The sequence below is a fragment of the Nicotiana attenuata genome, unplaced genomic scaffold (genome assembly GCF_001879085.1).
Source record: "Nicotiana attenuata strain UT unplaced genomic scaffold, NIATTr2, whole genome shotgun sequence".
Taxonomy (NCBI): Eukaryota; Viridiplantae; Streptophyta; class Magnoliopsida; order Solanales; family Solanaceae; genus Nicotiana; species Nicotiana attenuata.
The window spans coordinates 546,755-562,617 of NW_017670504.1; the positions used below are offsets into that span (position 1 = coordinate 546,755).

A 15,863-nucleotide genomic window follows, 5' to 3' on the forward strand; every position below is an offset into this window, starting at 1 on the left:
AATAAGCAATAGATGAAGAACAATGGATAGAACACAATAAATGTAAATGATAAATGAGGTAATGATTTCAAGAGAATGTGTTAGAGAATAGAGAGAATGTTCTTGTATATTTTAGTATGGAGCAACAGATGTCTGCAAATGACAAGGGTTCCCCCTCATATATGAGGGGGAAGCATAATACAAAAGCATTAATTACAAAGATATGGGGCAGGTGTATCCACCTAATGCCCTGATTCGGGTCAGGGCTAGACCTATAGGCTTTGTCAGCCTCAGTCGTGCGCCTAGGGAACTTCCCACTTTTTCATCATAGCTGTCAGTCTATACTGCCCCGAGGTCGAGCGTCGACAAACTTCGAGGGAGGAAAACTCGGCCGTATTTTCGAGCCTTCGAGACGCGTTTTTGAGGTGTCGCGTCGACGGGAAATTGGACCCTCTGATTTCACCGTATACAGGGTATTTCGTCGCGGACCATCGTTTGGGTCGTGACAATTTGGTGCTTTGAGAAAAACAAGCAAAGAAACTCGGACTCAATTCGTTTCTTGTCATTACACTCCAAAAACGAGGGGACTATCTGTATATGGTCAAAAATGGGATGCCCCTTTTTGTTCAACTGACCAAGGGTGGAACGTGGTAGATCACGTTTGGATCTCGAGTTTTATCTATGGCGCGGGGTTGAGTTATCGAGACCCTGGGACCGATGAAGCTCGAGGTCGACCAAGATCGAGACCAAGTAAGATAGAGATCGAAGCTAAGTCGAGTAACAGAAAACCGAGATATCCGGGATCGGCCAAGGATTGTGGCGAGAATCTCGGCTTGAATCAAGTCAAGACCGGCTGTTCAGCCAATCATGGGATTTTCTTCCATATTTAGAATTGTACCTTAAGTAAAATTCCTCTACTATATAAAGGGGGTTCTAATCATTTGTAAGACCGGACATTGTTCTGACGTATCAAAGCAATATAACACTCTCTTTAGCTCATATACTTGTTCATCAGCTTGTTATATTTTTAACTGTTCTTGCACCAATTAGCTCGAGGGTATTAAAGCTCGAGGGCTTAATTCCATTCAAACACTGGTTTGCTTTATCTCATTGCTAATTCCTATTACTAATCTTTACATTTATCAATTAATATTAGGTAAAATCACGTGTCCTTAAAACCACATTATAAATTTAATTATTATCCAATTTTTAGGGCAAACAAACTTGTCATAAATCAACATGGTATGCTTCTCGGAGCAAAAAGGATTACCTCATTTTGAAGACACCAAGACAAAGGGCTAACGCGTAAAAGGACAAAGAAGATCACGTTACTTTTCCAAACGTTACTAAATTCCCAACAGTCAAGGTAGGGTATAACCCCGATGCACAGTGTACAACATTTAAGCAATTGTACATGCCATGTATGTATATACTATATAGTTCGTTCGCCCCAAATTGAATTCAAATCACCCCAATGTATATATATAGCAAACACATTAGTAATCATTCTTGACAACTTATTTCGATCCGAGGAGCGAAAAGGAACCGGCAATCAGATTCAGAGGTGAATGGCGATGGCGAGGGGAAGCTCTGGCCTCGCTTACCCGGAACGATTTCATGCTGCTGCTGCGTATGCAGGTTTTGATGGATCTCCCCCCGACCCTTATAGCTCTAAGTTCTCCAACGAAGTCGCTTTGCTCCTCTTTGCCCTTTACCAGCAGGTCCCTTTTTCCTTCTTTCCTTCTTGCCCGTTTCCTTTTATTTTTTTAAAATTGTAATTTTGTTGCTTAAATGGCTTGATCTGATTTTCCCTTATGTTGAGTTACGGCAGAGGATGGATAACTGATAGGAGTACTTAATCTAGAAAGCGCCTTTGGCATATTATTCCAGTTGAAATTCTCGTAGATCCGGACTTTCATTTCCCTGTATTGTTATGATAGGAAATATTTTGTTTGATGAAATCATATGCTATTTTTTATTATATGTAAATTCGCAGCTTTCAGAAGAGAACAAATCGTGAATGTATTCTGGTCCAACGAAATGGTTTACATAATTCATAGAGTACTGTTTATGCACTCCGTACATATGCATGTGATCAACAAGGAGTAAACCAAGCTGAAGTTTAATTCTAAACAGACCTATCTTGACAATGTCCTTCATATCTATATAAGATTATAAATACAATTAAAATACAAACCAATTTTCTATTATAACTAACCTAATATGCTAATACGTCCCCCTCCAGTTGGAGCAAATACATTATATATGCCCAAAAATACTTTTTGACCTAACACCTTTAGTGAATATGTTAGCCTTTTGTTCTCTAGTACGAACATAAAACATGGCTTGTGTGACTTACTCCTCTATGAATTTCATCCTAACAAAAAGGAAAATCAACTGTTGTGTGGCCGTATGCTCGTGAAAGATTGGATTTGCTACTACCTAACATGAAATGTTATTTAACAGACTGCCTAATATTGGAATATTAAGGTGTTTGGATGTCTTTGTTACGTTCAAATGCATCTTAGAATTAGAGAAATGTTCGATGAAAGGGTGATAATATGTGTATTCATTGGGAACCCAAAAGGACAAAAGAGATGACGTGTTTATGACCTCAAGTCAAGGTAATTCTTCACATTAATAGATGTAGTATTTATGAAGAAGAGCCTCCTTTTGAGGAAGGCAAGGTAAAGGATATTGAGTTGTATCAAGGAACTCTCACAAAAAGAATAATTTAGAACAAATGATGTAGATTTTTTTTTTTCGGTGAAGCAAGGGAGAAGATGGCAGGAGTGGGTACCTCGAACCTTGCATCAGGCACAGTATCACATGTAGAAGGACAGATTGGCAGGAACCTTGCATCAGGCACAGTCTCACATGCAGAAGGACAGGTTGGCAGCTTTAATTTGAATGCTGGTTCATTTGTTAAACCAGTGAGTAAAGGACCACTAGGTATATTGGTCTCTGATAAAAAGGGTAAAGGGCTTTTCAATCCATCACAAAACTTGGGCCGAGGAGCAGATCAGGAATATTACAAAAAAGGCCCAATTAATAAGAAGACCTCATCAAGGAAGTCAAAGGAGTCAAAGCTTTTTAATGAGAAAACAGTGTGGAGGGTAACTGGGCTTAAACCCGACCCAAATGCTTTAAAATTAAAAGAACTGGCAGCTAAACCCTCATTCTCGAAGGAGCAAAACACGACACAATCTTGCCATATGGCTTTGGCAAACCAGAGTTTAGAAAACTCCCCTTCAGACGCAGATGATGAAGGGGTCCCAGAAGAGAGAGTCCAGAGGCCACTTTGCATACACTCACCAACAATGGATTTGGTTCCAGCAACTAGCTCAGACACAGACTTTTCTTCTCAGGCAGTATGTGAAGCTCTTCCACTGACATGGTATGAGGGAGGCCCTAGCGCACAGCTAATTGATACTCCATCCTTAATCGAGACTTCAAAATGGACCAAACTCACTATGGTCAAGGCATGCAAGGCCTTTGGGGTCAATGCGACAGGGTTCGAGCATGATCTTCTGAGTATAATTCTAAGGATGGAGCAGCGAAGACAAGTCCAAATCCAACAACAGGAATCAAAACAAAAGGCAAGGAAGGAGAAGAGGAATAGAGGAGAGGGGGAAAGGAAAAGATTAGCATGTGGGATTAATTATGACAGAAGAGGGCAGCAGGTTAAGGGGTAGGCAATACCATTCATGTTCGGGATGAAGCTAAAAATCTTGAGTTGGAATGTGCGGGGGTTGAATGAGGATTGGAAAAGAAGCACTATTAAATCTCTCATTCAGAAGTGGAGGGTGGATATTTTGTGTTTGCAGGAGACTAAGGTAGAAGATTGCTCTACTAGAATGATTCAACAATTATGGGGGAATAGATGGGCTGATTGGGTGGTGTTAAAAGCTAGTGGTACCAGGGGAGGGATTGTGGTGATTTGGGACAAAAGAAAGTGGGTCAAATTAGATGCACACCGGGGGTCTTATTCCATCTCCTGTATGTTAGAAAGCACCACAGAAGTGTTCAGATGGTGCTTTACAGGAATCTATGGACCACACAACAATCCAAAGAGAGAAGTAATGTGGAGTGAGATTGCAGGAATAAGGGGACTTTGGTAAGATCACTGGGTAGTGGAGGTGACTTCAATGTTGTTAGGTTTGAGAGTGAGATGCTGAATTGTACTAGAAGATCAAAGGCAATGAAGTTGTTCTCTAATGTTATTCAGGACCTAGATGTTATTGATTTTCCTTTATAGGGGGCTCAATATACCTGGTCTAAAGGAGACAACTGTTTGCAGGCTTCGAGAATTGACAGGTTCCTTATCTCCAATGATTGGAATGACTCTTTTAATGCTGTGAGACAGATTGCCTTGCCTAAGGTAATTTCAGATCATAGACCAATTATTTTGGAGAATGGTGACTGGGATGCAACTCCTTCCTTCTTTAAGTTTGAAAACATGTGGCTTTAATCAGAAGGATTTCTAGGCAAACTAAAGAGCTGGTGGCAGAATTACACATTCACTGGTAGTGCTGACTTTATCCTTATGCAAAAGCTAAAAAGCCTAAAGAAGAATACCACTACCTGGAACAGGGAAGAGTTTGGGAAGGTGGAAACCAGGAAAAACAGGGCACTAGAGGAACTCATGGCACTAGAACAGGCTGCAGAAGACAAGCAATTGACTTTATCTGAGGCTAACCAAATGGTTAGTATAAGAATAGAACTACAACAGTTAGCCAACTCATGGTCAGGGATGAGATCATAGAAGATAAGGAGCAGATAAAGCAGGAGACGCTGGATTTTTTGAAAACTTGTACACTGAGCAGGAAAGTTGGAGCCATCTGCTAATTTTGAAGGAATTGCAACCATTACAGAAGAAGAAAAGGAGGGGCGGGAGGCATCTTTCAATGAGGAGGAGGTTCTTGCAGCTATCAACTCCAGTGCTCTTGACAAAGCACCAGGGCCTGACGGGTACACAATGGCTTTCTACCAGCACTCATGGGAGTTCATTAAACATGACATACTTTCAGCTATGAGTTACTATCACCAGCATTGTTGGATGGTTAGGTCATGTAATGCATCCTTCATTGCGCTCATTCCTAAAAAGAAAGGGGCAATGGAGCTAAGGGACTATAGACCAATTAGTCTAATTGGCAGTGTGTACAAGATCATAGCTAAAGTCCTAGCTGAAAGGTTGAAGAAAGTAATGGGAAAATTGGTCTCAAATCAACAAAATGCATTCATCCAAGGAAGGCAAATTACAGATGCTTCGTTGATAGCAAACGAGGTCCTTGATTGGCAGTTAAAGCAAGGGGATGCAGGGATTCTATGTAAGCTGGACATAGAAAAAGCCTTTGATCAACTTAACTTGTCCTACCTCATTTCCATTCTCAAGCAAATGGGATTTCGGGAAAGATGGTTAAAATGGATCAAGTTCAATATCTCCACTGTGAAGTACTCCATTCTAATCAACAGGAGCCCAGTTGGTTTTTTCTCTCCACAGAGGGTATTGAGACAGGGAGACCCACTTTCACCATTCCTATTCATATTAGCAATGGAAGGACTTAGTAGGATGTTGGATAAAGCTAAACAGCTGCAATGGTTGAAAGGTTTTGATGTTGGGAGAGGAAGCACGGTCAATATTTCCCATCTGCATCTGCTCTATGCAGATGACACATTGATTTTCTGTGGGGCAGACAGAAGTCAAGTGCTCTATCTAAATCTAACCCTTCTTATATTTGAAGCTATTTCAGGTCTTCACATTAACATGCTCAAAAGTGTAATCTACCCTGTTAATGAGGTGCATAATTTAGAAGACTTGGCTGGAATTTTAGGCTGCAAGACTGGATGTTTACCAACTCCTTACCTGGGACTTCCACTAGGGGCAAAGTTCAGGTCAGAAGCTATATGGAGTGGGGTCATAGAGAAATTTGAAAAGAAACTTGCTTCTTGGCAGATGCAGTATTTGTCTATGGGTGGTAGACTAACTCTAATCAGTAGTGTCCTAGACAACATCCCAACCTATCAGATGTCACTCTTTCCAATGCCTAGTAAGGTCCTGAAGCAGCTTGACAAGATCAGAAGGAACTTTCTATGGGAAGGGACTAAANTTGCTTGGAAACATGAAGAGTTTTCAGGCAAAGACAATGAACAAGGTGACTGATTTTTGGCCTCACTATCATTTGAAAAGGAAAAGAAGATAAAAGATGCGACCGAGCCTTGGTTTTAGGCAGCCTACATATCCCGGGTTATAAGAGAATCAAGTCAAGTGTAGTTCAAGTAGAAAGAAGAGTGATGGAGTATACTTAGATGGAGAGTCCACTGAGGTTCCGTCGAGGTTCTGATCCGTGATTCCAATTCTCCCAGTAACTTTGGATTGAAACTTGATGCTCTCGATGCAACAGACTATGAAATACTCTCCCAGGTTTGATTCTTGATCCGATGATGAAGATCTTGACCATATGTCTCTGCAGCATTACGCCAAAGCTGGTTGCGCCTGGTATTGAGACCAAACATTCCACTTTCTCTGGAAAGAACTGAAATCTTATTTTTGCACATCAAATCCGTGCTTTGCAGAAAAACCTACAAGCCACCACAAAACAAACAAAACGAACAAAAATTTTCTGCCCCAGTTTGCACTAGGAAATTTTTGTGAGTTATTCAAAACACATTAAACAATCTTTGCTATTGCAGAGTAAGGAATTAAAAAATACACATTTTTTATAATAATAGTAGGGGATGTCGTATCCTTTAATAAGAAAGAAAGCAACCAGGGGATATAGTACCCTGTGTTGACAANAGCCAAGAGGAATTTTCAAATTGTGAATAGATGCTACATATGCCAGAGGGAGGCAGAAAATCACAACCATCTTTTTCTTCAATGCCCTGTTGCAACAGATTTATGGAGTATGTTTATATCACTCTTTGGACTTAGATGGGTCATGCCACATAATATCAGGGATGCTTTTGAGTCTTAGAGTTACTGGAAAGTTGATAGCACCATCAGGAAAGTATGGAAGATGATACCTGCAGCTATTTTTTGGAGCATTTGGAATGAGAGAAACAGCAGGTATTTTGATGGAGTATCAACTTCTCCCCACAAACTCAAGGCTAGATGCCTCATGTATTTGTATAGCTGGGCTTATCTATCCCCTATAGACTCCCCTGTTAGTTTTTTGAATTTTGTTAGCTCCCTGGTACTAGTATAAACATTTGTAAGGAGCTAACAATTACTACACTTTTGTAATTTATGCATCTTCTTGATGCCAGTAATGAAACCAATTACTTCATCAAAAAAAAATGATGTAGATTTTTTATTGGGAAAAGGGTAAAAAATAACCCTCTAATATTCGAAAAGGATTATTTATGCCCTCTGTTATACTATCGGACCACTATTGCCCCTGACGGTACAAAACAGGTGCAAAAATACCCCTCGTCCGTTAAGGCCCTCCACCATAGCCAACACCATCCCACATGGCATGATATTGCTGAAATGGATGCCACATGGCATGCCACCTCACCACTCCAGCCCTATTTTACCTCCTCCCCCCACTTCTTCTTCCACCACCATCTCGCCCTTCATGCAACATCTCTTTAAAATAAAATCCCAACAGTTTTTGAGTGAATGAGCGTTCCTCCTACCGAAGTTTTGATTTCTATTATACTCTCCATCCTCATATGGAATAATTAATATTTATCATCATATTTTGTAAAGTCAGCTAATTAAAAGTTGAATAAGCTACAATATTTTTCCTTCCAATGACACCAACTATGGGTGTGCCTTTGAGATTTTGATTTTTTTTAGAAAGTACATCATGTACATTTAGAAGGCATCCCCTTCAAATAATTAAATAAATCAAAAGACTTTCATTGAAAACACATCAAGATCGTAGCTAATGCACATTTGAGAAAGCAACACATCTAAAAATCATTCTTGGGGAACCTCAGTTTCACGAAGAAAAAACAGTGTATCTTGGTTAAAACTTAAATACATTAGCAGACATGGAAATTGCATAAATAAGCCTCAATTCCTTTTAAGAATAGAGAATGTCTAATTTACAATATTAAAAACTGAGGAATGCAACTTTGTCAATTGCAAATAATAGAAGAAGTTATATTTAGTATGGCTCCCAACAGAAAATGAACAAGCACGTTTCTCCAAGCATCAGATATCCAAATCCTACTCACTAAGATTGAATTTTAGTTCAAATCACAAATACTACTAATTTTAAAGTTGTGAGTTTACTCATCGCCGCATTGAAATCCACATTCTACGTTGGTGGTGGTCCAAGAGATTCTGGATGAGAATGGAGATGGTGGTAGAAGAAGTGGGGGAAGAAAGCCATGAGGTGGCATGCCATGTGGCATCCATCTCAGCAAAATGTCAGGCTATGTGGGATGGTGTTGTCCATGGTGGAGGGCCTTAAAGGAGGAGGGATATTTTTGCATCTATTTTGTAACGTCGGAGGCAATAGTGATTTGATAGTATAACGGAGGGCATAAATAATCCTTTTCCAATAGTAGAGGGTCATTTTTGGCCCTTTACTTTTTTTCTTTTGGCATATGCCTTGTCTATGGGATTTTATCAATTATTAGTAAAATTATTTACCTTATCAAAAAAAAAAAGAGAGGCTCTCAAGAAGAGGAATCTTCATTAAGTGCAACAGTCAGAGTCACAAAAAAATAAGACTAATGAGCATCCTCACAAGAATGTGGATGAGCATATGCAATCCAAAGTAAATAAAATGAAACAAGCACACCAAAAAATGAAGTTAATGGAAACAAATGTGAGGAACAGTCTGCTATGAAACAGAAAAAGCTTGGTGTATTGAGGTGATAGGAAGATTGAGGGGCGGGCTCATACTTCCTGGAGTTTCAAACCAGCTTATACCTCTCACAAAGTGAGGTTGGGACCACAAAGCGAGCCTACTGCAACTTCTTCGATTATTAAAAAATTAGGAACAACTTGTACAAGCCAAACCCTAAAGCAGGCTACAACAATAGAAGAAAGCACCATCATATTTGAGGAATCATATGCAATCAACGGTCGAGAAAACCCATCTTCGGACTGCGGGAGTTCTCAGAGTCCATTTACAGTTGGAACTCTCGGCAACTAAGGGATTGTATAAGGGTCCTTGGGTGATTTGTGGCAATTTTAGCATCACTAAGTTTCCATGTGATAGAAAACATTGTTCTAGGTTTAGTAAAGGAACGTGAGAGTTCTTCGAGTTTACTGAAGATTTGAATTTGATAGATCCTCCTTTATTTGAGGGAAAGTATACATGGTCAAGAAATAGTTTCAACTCTAGGATTTACAAATTCTTGTATTTTTCGAGCGGGGTGATCTCTTTAGTGCAATCAAACAATCCAAGATCCCATGTGCTGTCTCAGATCACTGACCACTAATCCTAGAGTGCGGGCGTTGGTCTAGAAATGCCTCTTATTTTAAGTTTGAAGATATGTGGTTGGTGTATTTTTGAGGAATTGGACAAAAATTGGTGGATATCTTTCAGTATTTTGGCCGGCCAGCTTTTATTTTTGCTAAGAAGCTTAAGCTACTGAAACTCAAGCTTAAAGAATGGACAAGTCCTGTTTTGGCCATTACTGGAAAATTTCTATCCTGAATAAGGTCATGGAACTCGATCAAACAGCTGAAGAAGCACCACTCTCGAATTATCTTTTGCTCTCAAAAAGCCAACTTACATATGGAACTTGAGGACATTTTCTAAATGGAAGAAATTTCCTAGAGACAGAAGTCTAAGTGTCTTGTGTTGAGGCAAAGGGGCAACAACACTGCTTCCTCGATAAGATGGCAAACTCCAACAGGAGATTCAATCATATAGACAAGCCGTAAGGTTGGAGGAGTCCTTTCTAAAAATGAAGATGCCATAAAAAATGAGATCCGTAGGTTTTATGGAGCTTTGTATCGGGAGAATGAGACTTGGAGACCACATTGGGAATATGCAAACGCCCCTAGCATTTCCGGCGAGGAAAAAGAGTTGCTTGAAAGACCTTTCAGGATGAGGAAATTCATGGGATTATCAAAAGTTGTGAAAGTTACAAGGCACTGGGCCCTGATGGTTTCTCAACTGGATTTTACTAAAAGTGTTAGACGATTATAAAAGTTGATTTGTTGAATGCTCTTAATCACTTTTATAACTCTGAATATTTTGATTGAAGTTTAAATTCTTCCTTTATAATACTTATTCCCAAGAAGATCGGTGCAAAGGAACTTAAAAGATTATAGACCTATCAGTTTGATAGGTAGCTTCTATAAGATCTTCTCCAAAGCATTAGCAGATAGGCCAAAAAATGCACTACCCAGTCTTGTCAGCTCCTCTCAAATGGCATTTCTCAGTGATAGAAACATTACACATGCTGCGTTGATCGCTAATGAATGCTTGGATTCCAGGATGAAGTCAAGGAAGCCGGGAATCATTTGCACGTTGGACATTGAAAATGCATTTGACCATGTAAATTGGGAATTTCTGTTGAATCTATTGAGTCGACTGGGCTTCGGTAGCAAATGGATTAATTGAATGAGATTTTATTTATCCACAATAAAATTCTCCATTCTCATTAACGATAACCCCCATGGTTTTTTTCCTCACAAAGAGGCCTCAGACAACGAGATCCTCTTTCACCTCCTCTTGTTACTCTAGTTATGAAGGGTCTTAGCAAAATGCTATATAGTGCAACTCATTCAAACTGGATTGATGATTTTCATGTAGATTGTAGATGTATAAGGAATCTCAAAATTTCTCACATTTTATATGCGGATGATACTTTGATCATGTGTAATTCAGAACAACAGAAGAACATCAGGTTATGATTTTGAGGATGATTCTATCTTCCTTTGAAGCCGTCTCGGGATTACACATAAACTTTTCAAATAGCTCTATGTTTCCTCTCAACAATGTGCCAGACATTAGCCGACTAGCCAACATTTTGTCGTAAATATTTATCCTCATCTACTTGGCCTTACCTTTTGGGATAAAATCAAATCCTTATCTATTATGAACGAGGATCTTGAGAAGATGGAGAAAAAGTTGGCAAATTGGAAGAATCAATACCTCTCTTTGGGTGTCAGAATCACTCTCATCAATAGTGTTCTTAGTGCAATTCCTACTTATATATTGTCTCCTTTTGAGGCACCATCCTCTGTCTTGAAGCGCACGGACAAATTGGGCAGAGACTTTCTTTGGAAAGGAAAAACACAATCTCACTCCTTCTCTCTTGTTAATTGGAAGACTGTTGCTGTAGATAAAGAATAGGGGATTTGAGAATGAAGAACTTGAGGAGCCATAATGAAAGCTTATTACTGAAATAGCATCGAAGATTCAACAAGGAGGACAATGCACTTTGGAGGAGAACCTTGGTTGAAAATTTCTATATTGAGAATCAATGACGCACTAAATCATCCACAACACCTCATGGCACTAGAATTTGGAAGCATATTAGAGGAGGTTGGAACAAATTTGAGGCAGATATGGGCTTCATTCGTGGAAATTGAAGGAAAATAAGGTTCTGGAAAGATGCATGGATGGGCCACACTCCTCTTAAAGATCAATACAGTATTTCTTCCTGCACAATAGGGTAATTGCTGAATTTATTCAATGCAGTGCTGGAATCTCTTTCCTTGAAGGAACTTAAAATGATTGGGAAATGGAAAGTTTATGTCTTTTGCTTTAGCTACACCATAGCTTTGGATCACAACAAAATAGATTCTGTCAAATGGGAGGGATATTCCAAAGGTCTCTTTACAGTCAAAAAGTTGATCCGCTAGAATCAAGCAACAATGGGGATTATTTGCCTTGGAAAATTTTTGGTTTAGCAAGGCTCCTTTGAAAGTCTCTTGCTTCTCTTGGATCGGGGTTGGGGAAGCTTGTCTGACTCATTGGCCACCTCTTCTTGCATTATAGAGTTACTAATCAACTGTGGAACATTCTTATTAAAAAAAAGAATCAACTGTGGAACATGTTTTTGGCAATACTTGGCATGTCTTCGACCATGCCAAAATTCATTATAGAGTTACTAATCAACTGTGGAACATTCTTATTAAAAAAAAGAATCAACTGTGGAACATGTTTTTGGCAATACTTGGCATGTCTTCGACCATGCCAAAATTCATTTTCGAGCGATTGCAATGAGTGGAAAAAAGGGACTACGCAGGAGATAACAACAGACTTGGAATACCATTCCTCAAGCCATTTGGTGGACTATTTGGCTTGAAAGAAATAGTAGAATCTTTAAAGGCAACAAGAGAAACATAGATAGCCTTGAACAGTTATGTATTTATTTGCTAGATTTTTGGTGCAACTTGCTTATTGCACATGATGAAGTTGTATTTCTAGATATGATAGAGGAACTACACTTTTTGTAATTATGTCATTGGGCACTAACTTAGAGCAAGTATTTATAAATCTTTGATTACTTATTCCAAAAAAAAAGATCATCTTCGAAACACTAGTGTATAGCTTCTTTAGGTAAAGCCCATTCTCAAACCCACAATTTCAGTTATGAACGTTTCTCTTTAGCACACAAGGCATTCTTGTGTACTATTTTCAGTTGTGCCTAGAAATTACTTTGAAGCCATGAAAGATGAAAGGTGGACGCAAGCTATACAAACAAAAAATTTAGAGACAAGTTGCACATGGATGCTATTGCCACTACCAAAAAGTAAGAAGGCAATAGCTTGTCGATGGATCTATAAGATCAAATATCGTGCAAACGGATCCATAGAGTAGTTTAAGACAAGGCGTTTAGGACATAATTAAGTAAATAAAAATGTGCTTCTTTTAACAATTTAAGCTTTACGTGAGATGGTTACCCAATTCAGAGCTAGAATCGTGTATACCTGCAAGTTGAATTGATTAGAAACAACTTGAAATTCCATTATTTTGTCGAGTCAAATGCACTATAATTCTTTTTCCCTTTTTTTTTTGGTTGGGGGGGGGGGGGGGTTGTTAATTGTTCTATCATTTTTAAGAAACATAAGTTTTTAGTTCCAGATTATAATTTAAGTTCCTTTCATTAGCCAAAAAAAAAAAAAAGAGTAAGTTTTAGCATGGTTCATTCTCTTCAGTTGTGCTATTAGGCGTAAGGCTTAAGCCTACTAAGTATTAGAAAATGGAGGGTAGAGAATAGACTATGATTTTTCTTACAGTCAAATCTTTTAACAGAGTTTGCTGGTGAGAGAGGAGACAAATTTTCCACATTTATCGATTTGGATACCAAGGGTGCCCAAGAAAGTATATGTTTTTGCATGGTTGGCAGTGAGGTGAATGATTCTGACGGCCGGTAATCCGAGCAAGAGAAATATTACTTATTTTAGTTGGTGTTATATGTGCAAATGTTCGGATGAAGAAGTTGATCATCTTTTGGTCATTGTAGGGTGGTGTCAGGTCGGTGGAGGGTGATCTTGAATCGGTGGTTTGGTATATTGTGGGTGATGCAAGGCACTGTCAAAATATGTGTTGCATAGCTGGACCGGTAGACGAAGGAGAAGAAGACAAAGGGCTTGGGAGGTTACTTTGCTAGCTCTTATGTGGGTCGTATGCAAGGAGAGAAATAGGAGAGTGTTTGAGGAGATTGAATGTGATTTTGTACATTGAAGAAATAGCCTTTGTCTTTGATTGTTTTTTGGTGCACCTATTAGATTCCTATCTATATAGATGACTGGGCGTAGTTCCATAAGAATCATGTTCTTTTGTAATTTCTCTACTTTTTGGTATACCTCTTGTATACGAGAGTCTTTCTCTCCCAATGTTAATAAAATTATTTACCTTATAAAAAGAAATGATTTTTCTTTCTCTTGTTTATGTAGTCTATAATTGTTTGCTGAATTCCAAAGGATCTGGCACATAGTATGACTATTGATATTCTTGTTGTGTCTAATGTGTCTAATTAGTGCAGGCAATTGTAGGACCTTGTAAGATTCCGAAGCCTAGAAGTTGGAGTCCAGTAGAACAAAGCAAATGGACAAGGTTTCTTTTAATGAGCTCTATCATTCGGATATTATCTAATCTTGATTTTCATCATCTACTTTATTCGAGGAAATTTTTCTTTTACCTTTTTCATTACATGATAAACATATTTGTGCTAAATTCTCTTATGTCTGCATAAAATTAGTTTAGACATACATTCCATTGCCTAATTGAGGTGGATGTAGCTTAAAAACAAGATAGCACCTAAAATAACATTGAATTTTATTTATTTCTACTCTGGTTAGTTGAAAATAAAGTTGTCTATTAGTAACTGATAGTGTCTATCTAGTAGTTTGCAGTAGTCGTTATCTTTAAGTTAGAATAGAGTGTTAATTGTTCTAAGAATACTAACTGCTTAGAGATACTTATTAAAAATTTAAAAGGAAACCGTTTAGAGCTACTTATTTATGAATAGGACTGTTGTGTATTATGTTGAGAAAGTTCAAAGTAGATACTTTTTTCCTCTTATAATTTTTTCGAAAAAACACACATGAGTCCTATTCATAAATAAGTAATTCTAGACGTTTTTCCATAAATAGTTAATTAATTCATTTGGTATTACAGGCCCCTACTTCCTCCTCCATTCTCCTTCTTTCCCCCTCTCAGCCTCTCCTCTCCCCCATTCTCTATTTCTTTTCTCTTTCTTTCTGTCCCTCTCTTCCTTGCTTTTCTTTATCTCATTTGCTCTTTCTCTTTGTTCTCTCTCAAATCTTCTTTCTTTCTTACTTCTGTTTCTTCGCATTCTCATTTCCCCCCTTTGTTCTCCCTTCTCTCATTTGTGCTGCGACATCAGAAGCTCTCCAGCAGCAGAGCTTTAAGTAGAGTCATTGCTACAGGCTAACAATTTCATTAGTTTATAATCGAAGGAGTGTTATAAAAGTTTGCAACAGCCAGGGATGGGAAGACATCAGTGTTGTCAAAGGCTCATTTAAGGCGCGCTTAAGCCCTGGAGCCCAGAGAAGCTTAGGGAGGCTGCACTTCAGTGTAAGGCAAAAAACTAAGACATGCGCCTCATTGCCCATGCGTTTTATTGTGAATCAAGCGGGAATAAACGACAAATATAATCAGAAAATAAGTGTATTAACTGTAAAGGAAAACATTATGAATGCATTTGTTATTTGTTCTTGAATTACATATATATTTTTATTTTTTACCGTCATTGCGCCTTTTCTTACTACAGCCAATACTTTTACGTGTGCTTTGCGCTTAAAGCCCAATAGACGTAAAGCGCTTTTTAGAGCTTTTCGCTTTTGACAACACCTGAAGACATGCGGTTGACTACAATCAGTTGTTTAAGGCAAATAGTGGTGCCATAGGTGAGAAGAACCTTGGTCATTGTAATAGGAAAATGTTTGCAACCTCATTCGCGTTGAACAATTGTGGGGTCATAACTAATGGCATATTATGGGGCAAATTGGCTTCTGAAACAGAAAAAAACTGATGATAAGTAATATAATTGAAATTAATTTATTGAGCTGTTTGGTGTTGAACAGGTTGCCTATATCTCAAATTTAGACGAGATAACAAGCAGGGGAAAAGATTGATTAATGGGATTATGAAATTGGAATATTAAATAATCAAGATTCATCATGATAGTCAGTCCTAGCCCAAAAGGTAATTCATTATTAAACAGGTATCCTAGAGCCACCAATAAAAAGATATAAAGAAGAAAAAGAAGAGAAGAAAAGAAAACAGGACATCCCAGTGCCACAGCCAAAAAAAATCCTACTCACAGCTGTTAATATTCCATATGCATTATCGCGGGCTGAATTTGTATTCTAAAAGGTGGTCCTATTTTTGTAGCTGGAATGGACTTGGTAACATGGCTTCCACTGAGGCAATGCGTCTCTTCATAAAAATAATAGAGGTCTGTGCAGAGCTAAGCTTATCTTGATAATT

At 38.5% G+C, this 15,863-nt stretch overlaps 1 protein-coding gene across 2 annotated transcripts in view; it reads left to right on the forward strand.

Annotated features, from left to right (window-relative positions):
- Positions 1–1,340: 1,340 nt before the first annotated feature.
- The window catches only part of LOC109240322 (acyl-CoA-binding domain-containing protein 4-like), a 31,450-nt gene continuing 16,927 nt past the window's right edge, over positions 1,341–15,863 (forward strand). The window contains exons 1-3 of one of the 2 annotated variants that reach the window (XM_019406948.1): positions 1,341–1,700; positions 13,894–13,964; positions 15,768–15,831. In XM_019406948.1, coding sequence (XP_019262493.1) covers positions 1,548–1,700; positions 13,894–13,964; positions 15,768–15,831 — 288 coding nt within the window. In that variant the 5' untranslated portion in view covers positions 1,341–1,547. The remainder of the gene's footprint in view (positions 1,701–13,893; positions 13,965–15,767; positions 15,832–15,863) is intronic. The other variant, XM_019406949.1, reaches the window with a different exon arrangement.